General features: G+C 45.0%; 1 protein-coding gene across 5 annotated transcripts in view; it reads right to left on the bottom strand.

Annotated features, from left to right (window-relative positions):
• GRIN2A (glutamate ionotropic receptor NMDA type subunit 2A) overlaps positions 1-12837 on the bottom strand; it is a 161432-nt gene extending 148595 nt beyond the window's left edge. For 3 of the 5 annotated variants that reach the window (XM_052680127.1, XM_052680126.1, XM_052680123.1), the window contains exons 1-3: positions 12584-12837; positions 11770-11986; positions 9914-11111 (exon numbers count right to left, since the gene is read on the bottom strand). In XM_052680127.1, the coding sequence (XP_052536087.1) occupies positions 9914-10318 (405 nt within the window). In that variant the 5' untranslated portion in view covers positions 10319-11111; positions 11770-11986; positions 12584-12837. Of the gene's footprint in view, positions 1-9913; positions 11237-11769; positions 11987-12583 lie in introns of those variants that run through there. The other 2 variants (XM_052680125.1, XM_052680124.1) reach the window with 2 other exon arrangements.
• Positions 12838-16093: the final 3256 nt, after the last annotated feature.

A 16093-nucleotide genomic window follows, 5' to 3' on the forward strand; every position in this document is an offset into this window, starting at 1 on the left:
GAAGTTCATTTCTATTTTGCCCTATATTTTCCATGGCTTTCAGGCAGTGCCCACTGAAGTGCCCATTGCAGCTTAACAAATCAATAGGACTTACATTGGAATAAGGATTACTGAGCTGGACCGTTACATTTTATTATTGGATAACTCACTATTTTAAGATCTCAAGCTCTTACTGTGAACAGGGTAAATCACAGAGCAGCTCTTCTCAAGCCAGCAGTCACCTAACACAAGGAAACAGAGAACCAGTGCACACTTAAGGAAAACAACTTATGCAAGCACACAAATAACATCGTAAGGCTTTCAAAGACCATTAAAGGAAAGTATGAAGTATCCACATATTCATTTAAATTTTAACTTCGAGACTGTAAGATGCACTTTTAGGACAAACTGGGAATCTGAAAGTATTTTGTATAGCAAGAAGCCATTTAACAACTGCTCAGGATATTCTAAATATGAAGATTATTTACTAATTACTCCTATCCCAATTCATTCATATCAGTCCTAGTGTCATTTCATTGGAAATATTCCAGTTATTCTTATGCTACAAAATGATGATAGAAGAAGAACAGAGATTGTAGCCAGATGCCTCCATCCTGATGTGAAAAAGGTTTGAAAAAGGAAAATGTGACAACCTAGAAAAATTTATGAGAAGTGTCAGTATGAGCATATCTAGAAGATGCAGTGAGGATATTTGTTTACTTTAGCCAATTTAAGGAAAAGAAACCAAGCAAACTTGTATTTTTCCTTCTGCAAGAGAGCTTACCCTGACAGCAGCCAAAATATCCTCATGTGACACTTCCTTATGCTCAGAAGCCATTGCTTCTTTTCAACCTCATACAGTCAGCTGTTCGGATGTCATCAGCATTTATATAATTAATGATCCATAAATCTGTACCGTGCACATAACTGCAATTTAAGTTTACAAGTGCCAGTAAATGTAAGTCTTCACAATATTTTAAAGCCGCAGCAAAACACATTCTCAAACAGCATGAAGGGGAAACTGCAGAATCAGCAAGCCGCCATACACTGTGGAAAGCAATTTGTTTTCATATATTTTAAGTGTCAGTTCACCCTGCTCCCAAGTATTGTGATGCCCCCAGAGGGAGATCTGAAAATCAGATTAATTTAATTGAAAATGAGTTGCGAAAGAAGAGATTCATCAATGTATTTTCAAATGCCAGTTCCTCAAGTCCAAGGCAGTCGGCGCCCCCTTAAAGCACATGCACACAACAGAAATGCATTAAAAAAGTACATTTATTGCCACAAATCAGAGAATTATTCCAAAAATAATTCTGTTTTCCATAGAAATTGATGTTTACCTAGAAGGACGTGGGTGCTGGACAAACTGGTACAGCAATAAAAAGAAAAGTAGTGAGACTGTACACTTAGGAAGCCTCTAGGCTGACCATCTGCAAAGGTTGTAGAAAGGAGAGAATGTAAATTAAAAAAAAAAAAAAAAAAAAAAAAAACAAAAACCAGGAGAAAGTCAAATGTCATTAGGAAATAAACGTGCAGTTTCTGATACAGAAACTCTGAGATGTTTACCTACAGCTCAGACTGCCTACATTGCACTGCAGAAAGCACTTTAAGAACAGTTCACCAACAGGAGAATGCAATGTGCTGGGTGAAGAAATCACTCAGCAGAGCAGCAGAGCTTTCCAAACTTCCAAGGCCGGGAGTCCTGAAGAGATACCAAATTGGAAACGATGGCTGGAGTTTTGAATTCTCTTGGATTTCTCATATTTCATTCCTCACAAGTAGTAATAAACAAACCACTTTCATCAGCACCTTCTCTTGCTGGTTTCTCACCATCACAGCTCTGCACCTCCATTACCCTGGCTCAGTTTCTCACCCTTTCTGTGTTTTCTACTATTAAATATAAACGGGCTTGGCTTAAAGTCATAACAGTTTTGACCTTTTTTCTTGGGATTTCAGACAATTCTTATTTGTTCCAGTAATCATATTTTAGCATAACTATCTTCTCTATATACCCTGAAAGAGTCCTAGTACTCCTGACATTAAGGGACCCGATTTTAGGTGGAGAGGTGTATTTCCTCCTAACCAACCTTTCTTCTACCAGAAGTGAATTAATGCAATAAAGAAATAAAACTGAATGCTAGCGTGACAGCCCAGCACAGATAGGAATAGCAAGCAGATGGGCTGAAGAGGAAGGCAGCATAAGAGAAGAGTGCTTGGAGAGACACAGGTGTTTGGGGGAAGGAGATTGTATTCAGAAGAGACTGGGTATGAAAAACTCAGTCTGAGCAAGAAAAGAAAACAAATGCTTCTTTTTACATCTTCTGTACCAGTTCAGTTTTGTCTTACACTGTTAAGCTACAGAGTTTAAGGTTTTGCATCTGAAGCACCAGAGTCATCTTTGGCTAGAATCCAGACTCCACAGTGGGAAATTTCAGCCTTTTTGCATATAACAGCTGAAATGCAGATCAAGAAGGAAGGGAAGAAACAGCAAATGGATTGAACCAAACCAAAGAGGACAGAGTTACTTTACTGACTACAAAAGTGACGTGACTATCTAAAATAAAGCAGACCATCCAAGCAGTACTTGACTGGAATACAGACAGCCTCCATAATTTTTGCATCTGTTTTGTTATGATGAATTCACAAAACTTATCTTGTCCCAATTAGGTACTTCATATAACTCTGATGCTTTTGCCAGCACAATTTACCCAGAACACTAAATTAGCCTCACACACACAAAAAAAATAACATGTAATTTGTCTGGTAATTATATGTTTCTGTAACTCCTAAAAGCAACTCATTACAGAAATGTTGCGCGTTTAGAACAGATTACCTTAATTCTATTTTCTGTTTATCCAATTATAACTGTCGTTCCTAATTGTATTGTAAATTGTGTTGAGCTGGAAGGTGGCTATAAAATCCTCGCTCTTCCCTCTTTCATAGTGGCTTTACATATGCAATGTGTTTCCACCAGGCACAAAATCAATGTAGTGAAAACAAAGCAATCCTATTGTGAATTCTGGTCATGGAGAGAGGCAAATTGGTAAACACAAATGGTCAAAAGTTGGTGCTGACAGAATTACAGGCACAGAGTCCTGAACCAAAAGCTGGGACGCTGAGAAATAAACGCTGTGAGGGAAGGGATACTAAACAAAAAGATGAGCATCTTCCCACCCCACAATCCCTCGAATGAAACATTTATAGAAGCATCCCGCTCTGAGATGCACAAAAGCAGGCTATAAATAAATAGCTGAGCACAGCACAGCACCGTGCCAACAGCAGGGCCAGCGCTCCCAGCCGCTCTGCAGCAGGTGACCAGCCTGCATCAAGGGAACAGCCAGCTATCCTCTGTGCAGGCCCAGGATGAAATCATGTGCTCAACATTGCAGTGGGGATAGAAAGCCCAAACCACTGACCAATGAGTCAGCTGGTGGTGAAGAAACTCCCTAAGAGAGCATACTCCAAGCCTGGCATTAAGGTATGCAGCATTTTAAAGATGAAAGTGCGTGGCCTCCTAGACAGCTTTCCCTTTTCAAATCAGATCTTCAACCAGGCTGCTTAAAGACGAGTGATGTGATACTGCTAGGAGAACACACTGCCTTCAGCCAGCCCCATGCTCCAACCACTGCTCCTTGTAGGCTCCATCCTGACAGGAGGAAATCAGTGTGCTTCCACACAAAATACAGGCCTCTCTGGCAGCACTGTACTTCACACAGGTCTCTGGAGAAGCCAGAGAGCTCAGGGCTGGAGCAAAGCTGCAGCCCTGAGGCTGCAGAACCAACTTTTGGGTATTCTGTATAGACAGACTGTCCAGCTTACATACCTCAAGTGCAAGCACGGGGCTTTTCTCCTGAGAACACTGAGTGTGAATCAAATATAAATAGCCAATGATGCTGCTACAGTTTTATTAATTTCAGGAGAGAAGAAAATATTTCAGGGATTTAAACAAACAATATGGTGACAGATGGCATGGAGACAATCCAGGCTGGGCTCCCTCAGTAAAATGCACACGACTTCATAGCTCCAGGAGAGGGGAGGCAGAAGAGGCAGAATGGGGCTGGGAAGAGGGCAAGGCTGGCCCAGATGACCCCCAGTTTCTGACAAACAAAACCAGTGCTGGAATGCAGAGACTCTTCACATTCAACTGTTAGCTCAAATGAGTGGCAAATATAAAGGGCTATTAAACTACTTATTCAAATAATCTAAGCGAGCTCTCAAAAACAATTAATAGAAAAGATGTTAAAAACATTTTTGACATGATACCAATGCCCTTCTGTTCTTTCACTGCATAATTTTATTAGGATGAATATTTTCAGGCAGAATCAGATACATTCTGATTACCAGAAGTGCCTTATGAGAGTTATAATAGTCCCATTATTATTTTGTAGCTTAAAGGAAATCATTTTAGGTTTTATGTTTGAGAAGGCTTCTGGAAAAAAAAAATAATTCTAAAGATGCCACCAAGAATTTCTGCAAGCAGAAAATTATGCTGAAGGCCTGGTGTCCTGCTTTTCCCTGCTTGGGAGCTGGCTGTGTTTTAATTTCCCATAGGTAGGCAATAGCTTGGACGGATGCATGAATGATCTGGACACTGACTTACTGGCAGTTTTAAGATGTTCTCAAAACACATGGAGGCATTTATGGATTCCTGTTTTCAAGAACTGTAAGAACAGACAGCATGAAGAGAAAGAGAATGATACCTTTGAGATGAAAATACATTACACTTACTGCAAATAAGATTAAGTCCCAGTGAAGCCCATCACCGCACTCTGCTACATGGGAGCGGTTTATAGGATCCCATCCTGCAGCCTGGGCTCAGCTACAAAACTGCAAACTGCAGCAAGCTGAAAACAAGACCTTGCCCACACCTCAGCCACCTCAAACACCAGGTAAACTCGAAGATATGGTGCTGAGCAAAAGACTTCTACTTCCTTCAATCTGCTTACTAGTTTTTGAAGACATTAGGAATTTCTGTCACTGTCCTCTTCCTTGGATAAATTACTCCAAGTTTGTCTCCCAGAGACACAGTTCAAAGCTCACTCTCACAGTATTACAGGAAATCCACCACACTTTCCTTCATCAAACTAAGGGGGAAGAATGAGGAAAATACAAAATAGGCAGGAAAATCCTCTAGAAAAGTAAGAGAGAACAGGAGAGAAACAGCAAGAAAGCAAGAAAACAAAGCACATCCTGGTATAATGCTCCCTCAAGCTTTGAGGCATAGCTCAAAGTAGCAAACACTGCAGCAAACACCGTTAAACTTCACTTTTCCATAGCCATGACAGCACAAGCATAGCGATGCAAAGCAGCACGCTGCATCCTGACCATCTCGTGCTCGCTGAGAGTTGGCTCCAGGTAAAAAAAAGCACAAGAAATTGAATCCAGTCCATATGCCTCAGTGAGACAGATTTCAGGCATTTTTAACCATTTAATTACAAACAGTTATAGCACATGCGTGTAAAGGATACAACTGTGGATTACATGCTCAGTTATAAAAATCTTTAGCATATGCAAGATTTTATTTTTAAATAAATATCTATACATATGCAGAGGGAGATCAATACTACATTTTTGTGGCAGTTAAAAGCGCAATAAGAATTTCTGAAAGTTATGCTTCCTGTAGCAGCATTAGTACAGCAAGAAAGGAAAATCACTGGAAAGGAAACACTGAAACACTCCTTTACAAGAGGCAGAAGCTAGAAGTATTGCTTGCATGCAATGGAACAGTATAATGTAACCACACATGAAAGATTAAATAAATACTGGTATTTTCAGACTGAGGCATTTAGCTGTAGTTTCATCTTCCTACCTTCTGCAGTGCTAACCAAAGCCAAAATCATTACCTTGCTCAGAAGTACGCTGCCACGTACGTGCTAATATCAGTTAACAGCAAAGGCAAGAATGAGAAGTTAGCAAATTTAAATGAAAGGTTTTCTGTAAGAATGTAGGACTGTTTCAACATGAGCTAGGGGGAAAAAAATAACACACATAGACATACAAATCAATAAACAGCTCCAGGAATCATTATATCCAGAAGTGATCTACAATAAAAAAAGAAAGGTGTCTAAACAGAGTTAGTCTCACAGCAAAACAAGAGATGTTCAGAGCCAGACTGGAGAAGTTCCTGAACGACCTGACTCAACACTGTAGCTCACTTGCTGACAAATGGGGCTTGGGTTGGGCAACCTCCAGAGATCCCTCTGATTTCTGTTATTCTACCATTCTGTATTCACAGCTAGGAGCAAGGCAGATAAAAGGAAAGCAGAAGATGGTGGTAGGTGCAGAATGGATTTTATCCCAAACAATTAATGAAAGTGTTAATTATCAGTGTTAATTCATCAGCTCAGAGAATAACAAAGAATTATAATATCATCACAGTATTTCCTGGGATAGTAAAGATTTATTTTAACAATTCTAAGGCTATTTCAAGAAGTGCCACTTTTTAATGGCCCTAAAGGAAAACTGCCTTCACCTTTAGTGCTGCTCAGCTACACGCATGCTTTCATCACACTAAAATGCTTCCCGTTTTTGTGTCTTTCAGAGAGATTTCTAACAAGAAGTTAGGCTCAGTTTTGAAATATACAGAAGTAGCATAGTTCAGAGATGCTCAGTTCTCACAGGTGCTTTTATAACACAGGCGGCTTCTTTTCACTTCTGAAGGAAACAAATCCTTCTTTATCGTAGCAGAACTAACCATAATGTTCTTAGAAAGGAATCTTAATTACAATCATTATAACGATAGCATGTGGTGATACAAACCTAACTAATCAAATGCAGAAGTCAGGAAACAGATCCTAAGCAGTGTTTGGTTTAAGATTTCAAACCTCTACAGACAGGGGGGTTAATAAACAGCCAACCTGTTAGCAGCATCCTCCCAGGGCTGCCGACGCACAGCAGGTTGGCACACATGTCTCACACACAGTTCTCATCTTGTTGCAGTGGACTGTCTCAAATATGAACATTCTTTGAGCCCACGGAAGAACTGAGGACCAAAGTCCACAGGAGCAGCTCACTGGCAGCAGGATTGCTGCCAGCAGCAGGTGACAGTGCTGATGACAAGCAAAGCACGCGCTGCCGTCCAGGGCACCTCTATGGTGCAGCTGGGGCATGCTGCACAGCCACAGGCACCTCGGAGCTTTATTGGTTGGGCTTTAACAGGAGGTACCAGGTGAGGGAAAGCATGGAAAGCATTTCAGTACTGTTGGCTTTACACACCTGCCATCAATTTTATAATCCATATGAAGCAATGCATTCCCTTGGCTGTGCAGCCAAATTTTAACAAGGTTGCAGTAAGGTCCTACTGGTGGCCATGGCAGCACCCAGAGCACAGCCAGTGCTCACACTGGGACATCATAGCCCAAGAGCAGTATTAATTAACAGCGCAGAAAATGGAAAGCTCATCCACTCATAGCATTCCAGGGAAGCCTGTAGGAATACAGATTTCAGGAATAAAGATACTTCACTTTCACATCCACGGCTCAGCTCACGTTTAGGACAGTTAAGCATCATATAAGCACTGGCACAGAATTCACTGAATTGTTGTGCTGCCTGTGTGCCAGCCTTGCTTGTAGACCACAAGTGAGCAGGTACAACACATGCACACTCATTTCCATCTAAAAGTCATCTAAAACACAGTGCTGGCATGAATCCACACAGAAGGAAGGAAACTACCAGAGCCATACAGTAAGGACAAATGAAATGGCCATGGAGTACCAGAGGTGGGAATTCCATCCACAGGCAGGAGTGAGACTGAGCACCTTTTACGTATGCTAGCAGTCTCTGTACGGGAGACAAAACAGAAGACTCAACACCGATCAACTTTCTAACGTAAGGCAGCAGCCGTGAGTTTCGGCTGAAATCCTGACACCGCCTTGGAAGGAAGATTTTATATTTGCAGCTCTTCTCCCTGCTTCATCCCCTCTGCTTTTCTGACAGCACTGCGAATTTCACCTCCGGCTCCCAGGAATTCGTTCCCAAATGATGAGTTAATTGAGTGACACACGCAAGTCTTATTTCTGCGCTGTTCCAAAGGCAGTGCCAAGATATACTGCACACTGGAACAGCCAAGATAAAAATGGAGGCAATTTCAGTTACACGATCATAAAAGTCCCTCAGCCAATTCAAGCTACTAAAGACAGCTCTGTTCGATTGCCTTAACACACAAGTGAACAGTTTTGATTTCCCAAATGGAAATCTTAGAAGCCAATATTCAGCACAGTGTTGTATTATCACACGGCGATAACCCCCAACACCAAAGAGGGTGACGTAACACTGACAGTATCAGCATACAAGAGGAACATAGTATTAACTTCCTGAGGCAGGAAAAATGCAATCTGTTTCATGAATAAAAGTATTTCATAAATAATCATCTGTATCAGGAACATCCTGCATTCAGCTACTGAGCATTGATACTGTACAGATTTCTGCCAGTTTCATCACTCAGCTCTCCCTGGGTTCTTCAGTCTCAAATGTTTTTGTACTGGTATAGAAAGTTGAGTGACACACATCAAATAGCTTCATACGTATCTAGGAACTCTAACTTCAGTAAGATAAGGAAGTCTGTACAGTAATTTAAAAGCACAAGAAATAACCATCTGTATTACTTGGCAGCATTTACATTTACATTTAAGATAGCAGTACTGGCTGTAAAGATCTCTGTACAAATCAAGATGTCCAGCCCATTGTTATAGAATCTCTACTATAATTCAGCAGTTATTACTCTCACCGTTGTATCACAAGTTTTAAAGGTCATTCATGATACTGAGAGATGAAGATCTCTTTAATAGCAGCGGAATACGTTTTTTGTGAGAGAAAAGGTGCAAAAGATGCAACAGATCATTGCATCTTCCCTACTTCGGCTCCCCCAAGTTATGATACCACTTCATATTCAGATGGATACAGAGAGATCCCGAAGGACTATTCAACAGTCATAAGGAAGAACAGTCTTTAGGGAATGAGAAAACCTAAAGGGTACAAGTAACAGGAAATAAGTTGCAATTAACATCGTGTGGGATGCTTGCAGTGCAAGCTGTGTGCTGGAAAACCAGCGACTGCCTGCCCACACAAACTCCCTTCCACACAGCACGTGCTCTTCAGCATCAGCAGGAGCTTCTCACAGACCCTCAGGCCAAGCAGCTGTCCGCACCAGAACGCCTTGCCCAGGAGGTGCCACACACCTACTGCTTCCCAGGCAGCACCGATCGCTCCACAAGATCAAACCTACCTGCAGTGCCAGTAAATATATTTTTAAGTGTTGCAGTGTTAAAGCAAATGAGCTGCATACGTGAGTCACTTCTGTTTGCCGTTCCACAATCTCACGATGGATTATGTAAAGAAATGTTTTCCAACAAAGCAGTTTGTCATTACCTCCGGGGTTCTGACAACGCTTTGTGGATTTTCATGAGCTATAGTAGGAAGTTAGAAGTATCTGGTTAGTGAAAAAATAATTTAATTAATACAGCGACTACAAGCTTGCAAGTCTATTTAAATTATAGACCATAGCAGATCACAAGAGTTCAGTCTAATACAAATGCCCTGTTACAACTACTGTCCTTAAGCACATTCACGGCTATCACTTGCTACTATTCTGCCATGCTCATAAATAGTATCTGCTTATAATTTTGTATTTTGTCCCTACAATTAGTTGATTGAATTCTTTGTTGCTTTTACAGCCAAACATTGTATTTGCTAATAATTTTTTTGAGGTGATCAGCATTAGATTTGGTGGAGAGTAAAGTTTAATTAGGATCACTTTTACAGTGGAAAGAAAATTGAGTTTCAGGTATGAACCCCAAAACATTTTAAAATACTTGGTGAGTAGCCAATGAGGACACTGCTCTGTATATTCTTTTCTTTCTTAAAGTAAAAAGAGATAATTAGAAGTATTCTTACACTGAAGTATTAGAGTAATGAAGGCTTTGAATAATCTTCCTACCTTATCTGCCATTATCATGGAGGCCCCGCCATGAATTCCAAGAATTGGAATAGAAGTCTGAGATGAAATAAAATCCAAAATCTGAGCTACTGCCTCCTGATCAGAGTCGTCTCCAAAAACCACTCCATGGATCTTGGTACCTGACATCAAGTCGCAAACGTGTGTTATGATGCTTTTAGGGTCAGTCTGGTTCACCAGAAGGGTCACTACATTAACATCAACAGTCAGGTCTGCTGACATCTCCCTGGTCCAGAGAGATCTGATATCTCTCTCTGTGATATCCTTGGTCCTTCCCAGAATGACTGCAATGTTCAGGACAGGATAATTCTTCTCTGCTCCATGAACAAGATCCAAAGGTGCAAGAAGAGCTTGGAGAACCAGGAGAGCACAGCCAATTTTCCTCATCTTTGCCAGCTTTATCCCCTGTAAAAGTGATCACATTGTATGAGAAAAGGAACAGAGAGGAAAAAAATATGTACTGCGTATCTCCAGTGGAGGTTCTAAACAGAAAGCTTCTGGACACCAGACAAAGTTTAGCAGCTTTTTATAACACATTCTTCACGTAGTTTCGTTTCAAGCTTACATCCCTCAAAAACTTGAGTTGGCAGTGATAGATGGTACTGCAGTTGGTCTCCCACGAGCAAGGCAACAGGAAAAAAAAAAGCACAAGTTCGGAAGAAATAGCCATTAACATTTTTTCTGGGTGGCTAACAAAATTGAAATGACTGAAACGATTCAAAAAAGGCGCCATCATCCTTCTCTTTAACCTTGCCTTCCTAAAGCAGGTGAGGAACAGAAGTCTGTTTTCCTTTGGTGTGTCTATTTAAGATTTAGTCACAGTCTGGTAGAAAGAGGTGCGTTAGCTTAAAATGAGAGAAGCAAGCCCAGGGTCTGCTGGAAAGCCCAGTCCTTGTACTCTGTGCATTGCGCAGCATCCCAGAAACATGCTGCTTTAGTTCCGAAGATCTCTCCTCGCCAGCTGCTGCTCAGGCACAGTCTACTGCATCTCTGGAACAGATTCAGCAGCACAATATTCTATCTTAATTCTTCTCCCTTCTCTTACACAGCATTCACTGGAGCATCTCAGAACTGCTGATCTCAGACACAAAGTTGTCTCTGGTGTTGGAGGGAAGGGTGATCCAGAAATGAGCATCACTGCATTGGGTTACTTCAGAATCAGCTGGATCTCTGCACGGGGCTGAATACAGAGAGATGAGCCAGAGAAGAAGTGATCTAAACTATCTGAAAGGAAAGGAGCTCTGACTCCGCAAGGTCTCCCTCTGTTTCTTTGCCCCCGAGGGATTTCCACCCCCACGACTGACTGCTAACTAACTGCAAGAGGGGAGTCCCTGTGCCACACTGAGCCAACCTTGTTGCAAAGCGTCATGCAGAAAGCACCAGCAGGGCTGGCCAATCAGGAGTGGCAGTTTTCAGATCTCTTTCAACATGCCAACCGTATCTCCATCATCAATCAGAATCATCTGCTGCTGAAACGCACACCAAGACAAGGGCTTGCTATATCATCACCTCTTGTCGGGGCAGACTAGGAGATGAGCTTGTTGAGACCATTTAATTGCAAATCAGTCCCAACGTGCTTCCTAAATCAAAGCGGTGCGGGCCACGTTCCCACCGCTGCAGCACCAAAGACGGCGCAGTCAGCGGCGGGCAAAGCCACAGCGCGGCCTCTCACGCCCCTGCACAACCCGGAGATTCGAACCCGCGCTCCCGACACCTCCCGCCCGCACCCAGCGCCGAGAGCGCCCCGCTCCCCGCCGAACCGCGCCGAGCGCCCACGAAGCCCGGTCGCGGCGGCACGATGGCGCCCCCTCGCGTCCGCGCGGCGCCGTCCCACGTACCCAGCGCCTCAGGAGACGGAGCGGTGGCGGCAGCCGCGGGTGCCGGTGGTGCCGGTGCTGGCGGGGCCGCTGCCGCGGGCATGTCGCGCCCCTCGGTGCCCGGGCTCACAGGCGGCCTCCGCGTCGCCGGCCGCAAGCGTGATCCCCGCCACAGAGCGCGAGGCCCATCGCATCCCGGGAGGGCAGCTAGGCGGCCAGAGAGATGGGCGCAGGGGGGCTGCAGACGGGAGAGAACGGAGGGAAGGAAGAGGAGAGGAGAAAAGCCGTCAGTAGGGCTGGATGTTCAACGGGGAAAAAAAAATAAAATCAAATGTGATCTCACGTGGCACGCGAACCGAAATACCGCGACTGGAAGCGACTCCGAGTGACCGGACTCAAAAGTTTCCCCCCACCCGCCCGCGTTTAGGAACGAATCCGGGCTCTCCCTACCGGAGATGGCCCTGGAACCCACAGCCCGCCCGGCAGCGTCCCCAGCCCGGCCGGCAGCTCCCGCCTCTCCGGGAACGCACGAGCCGAGCCCACACGAGCGCATCCCGCCCGGAGGCAGCGCCAGCGGCCAACTCATCCGCACGGGCAGGAGGGGGGCGGCTCGTGGCCCGCAGGGAGCGGGGAGCAGCACGGCGCGTGGCGCGAGGCTCTGCATCTTGGAAGGCACAGATTCGTTCCCAATTTTCCGTAAATCGACCCAGGGAGACACACAGGCTAGGGTTGCTTCGGTTTTTCATTCGCTATCCTCAGTAAATATGCACGGAGACACTTCTTAAAGCGACCCCAGGACCCAAAGGCTCCCACCGCTGCTCAGCGCCGCACTCACCGCGTTCGCTCCCCACATCGCTCTGGGCTCGCGCTCCTCCGACTCATCTCAGCGGGTTCCTCTGCAAACAACGGGGCGGGAAATAGGTCCTCTAATGCCGGGATTTCATCCCGCGACTTGCGCCCACCGCGGTACGTGCGAGCCTGGCAGCTCTTTATCTCCTGAAATCCCGCAGGATCAAGTTTTAGCAGAGCCATCACAACTGGGATTTGCTCTTTACTTTTGGCAGGAGGCGTTTCAACGTCTTCATGGCTTTTCTTTTCTTTCCTTCTTTCTTTATTTTTTTTTCCGGCTGTTGGAAGGGCAGTTGCAACGCTACTGCGGCAGCTCCCGGTCCGATGCTCCCCGGTCCTCCACCTCCGGCGGGGCTGACAGCGGCGCGGCCCCGAGGCTCGGCGGGAGCCACCGACGGGAGCCACCCGGCGGCCGCTGCCGGCCCCCTCCGCTCCGCCGTCCCCAGCCCCGCCGCCTTTGCCGGGGCGAAGCTCACGGACGCCTCGTCAAAGCGAGACAAATCGCGGCTACTTTGAAGGCTCCCCCTCCCCGTTCTGCCTCTCCCAGAACCAGCGAATGAGTCAGACCCTGGCAATCGGGGGAGGTGTCACATCGGGAATGGTGAGAGCGCCGGGGCTGGGGCAGAAGAGAGGCAAACTTGAGCGCTGGTCTCACGTTAACAGTCCCAGCGAGAGGCTGGTAGCCCGGGAAACCCCCAGAGCGTTTTCCTTTCTCTCGAAGCAGAGGCTGTCGAAGCGAAATCCTTGCCGTGGCTCAGAAGAGCGAACGTGGAGCGGCGGCCTCCGCGCTAAAAGCAGCCCGAAAAGCTCCAAACCGCCGGCAGGATGCACACAGGCGCCGTGCAGCAGCCGGCTCCGTCGGGGCGCTCCCGCTGCTCCGTGCAGCGCGACGCTCCCATTCCAGGCGCTGTGCCCACGGCTCGCGCCCGCCCCGGCCAATCCCGCTCCTGCTGCACCTACGCCATGGCTCTGCTGCTTTCCCCGTTCCGGCACTTCGCTCCAGCTGCCACAACTTATTTGCTTCTGCCGGAATAATACACCAGCTCGCTACCACAGGCAGGTGACGCCTTCTTGCAACGACACTCATTTCTAATCTAAATAGCTAGGAGTAAGACCGACCTGCATCGGGACAGACCCCCTCCAGTAGCATCTGCAAACTTTGGGCTCGAACAGGTTGAACCCAGGCTGCCACTCCCCTATGGCACACAAAACACAGAACTCGGTCCCCAAGACACTTAAGCACTCGTCAGTTTTTCTGCTCCTGACAGTCTGTTTGTAAGAGTCCTCAGCAGATCTATGCCTTTTCTTTCTCGAGAAACCTTATCTCCTGACTTATTTAGATACGACTTCCTCAGATGTCACATTAGTCTTTCGCAGCAAAGCAATTAAGCAGCTACAACTGTGCAAGTTTTTAAAGTTTGATGTTTAAGTGCATCTTTGCATGTCACCCCGATGCATGCTGTCCTCCTGTAGCGACTCCAACAGTGATGCTGCAGTTCCACAGGTTTGTCACAGCAGCAGCAAAACGGATTGGAGACCTTCAGCATCCCCGAGTGCAAATTAAATTCACAGTGGGGAACCGTGACTCTAACGTTAGTACTTGAAATACGTGTAAGAGTAACTTTTAGCATTTGAAATACTAAAAAATGATGCAGTGTCTTTAGAACATACCTCGTATGTAACACACTGTGCATCACTGGGGCTGAATTTGGTGGTTTAGAGACCAACAAAACCAATAGTCACATTTTCAAGCCTTACCAAAGCTGCGTGATTTTCACAAGTTGAAAATTAAATATACTTCAGCATCATCTCAAATATTTTCCTCAATTATTCTTATAAAACCTCTATAATGGGAGTACCAAATAAGAACTAAGTCCAAATTAAGTGCTCGAAGTTACACTTGTAATCTGTGTGTAAAAAGGGAACAGTTACACTAAAAGCAGCATGACAAACTCCGACTTCCCTGCGCTTGGCAGGTTACAGGTGCAGAGTTAATATTGTCTTGGAGAGGAAAAGCCAGGATTGGTGCCTAAGCAAATGCAGCAGTGCAGCTCCAACATCACTTCTTGAAGCTGGGGATCCTGCTCTCCAAGAATGCTTTCCAGGCAGTGTGTCCCTACCTCCTACCCACTATATAAACCCATATATAATGGTCCATCTTTTCCTCTACAGCAAAACTGCACTGGAAAGAGGTTTCCCACTGCCTTAAAGTTACCTATTGCAGAGTACTTTTGTCTACAGAAACAAGCAGCTAAGTTGTCAGGTACAAGAAATATTTCCAAAGGAGTTGAGAGGCGATGGGGTCCCCCAGCACAAGGGGCTTTCCCCACTAATAGCATCGAATTTGTTACCTTCTCACCATTTGCTGTTCTTCACCATCTGCAATGCTTACCTCAGAGACCAACTAAAATTCAAGTTTAAGGCCCAGGTTCAAGAAAACCCCATTTTCCTCTCTCTTTTTGGTAGGGGAAACATTAAACAAAATAATTAAATCCATCCTTTCAAAAGTGTGGTGAATGCCCTGTCCTTGGAGACATTCAAGGTCAGGCTGAATGGGACTCCAAGCAACCCGACTGAGCTGTAGGTGTCCCAGTTCACTGCAGGGGAGTGGGACCAGATGACCCTTTAAAGTCTCTTCCAACTCAAACAATGCTATGATTCTCTGAAAAAGGGATTTGTTCTCGTGTCAGATGTGATTCAAGATTTCTCTGGAGCAAACTGCAGGTCCTAGCAGTGATTCTCATTGCTGGGAAGCACTGCTGCATCGGTCTCCATGTTGTGAAGCAAGATGGGAAGTAAAGACTGCTAGAACTGTTTAAGGGGAGACTGCCTTTGAATTTATTCCGACTTTAAAAACATCTCTATTTCCATAACTCTTTTTACATTTTGAGGATATCTCTGTAATTAATAAGTCTATATTTACCTGTGTCCTATCTGCCTTAAATACTTCAAGCCTCTCCGCCCTGAGAAAGTTTCCACAGCAGGAACTGAAGAGACATGGACATGAGATCATTTCTCGGTGCACACGGGATCAAGTCCGAAATGAAATGATTTGACTCTGCAAAACCTTAACACATTGCAAATAAGCAATAGCAGGCTTACTTTCAGGTTGGCTGCAAAGTTACAAACATAAACAAACTGCACAAGTAAAAACAGGAAAAAAATTCAACTGCTTTCAGATTTACTAAGACATTTGGTTACAGATGGCCCTCTTATTGAAAACTGGCTTAGCTCCTCATTTGGCAGTGTCCTTTCTTGTACAATTTACCAAGTCATGCATGAAATGATGGCCTTGAGCTACTCTCAGTTCTGCAAAGGACACAAGCTGGCTGCCACGGAAAAACAGCAGCGGCCTCACTGAGAGGACCTGGGGGTACAGCATCCATCTCCTGCAAACAGCCCAGAGAGAACAGCCCAGCAGTTATTGCCCACCCATCACCCCATCATCAGGTATCTGACTTTCCCCAGGATTGTGGCCAGAAGCTGTTCCATGCTC

This window comes from Tympanuchus pallidicinctus, unplaced genomic scaffold, assembly GCF_026119805.1.
Source record: "Tympanuchus pallidicinctus isolate F22 unplaced genomic scaffold, pur_lepc_1.0 scaffold18, whole genome shotgun sequence".
Classification (NCBI taxonomy): Eukaryota; Metazoa; Chordata; class Aves; order Galliformes; family Phasianidae; genus Tympanuchus; species Tympanuchus pallidicinctus.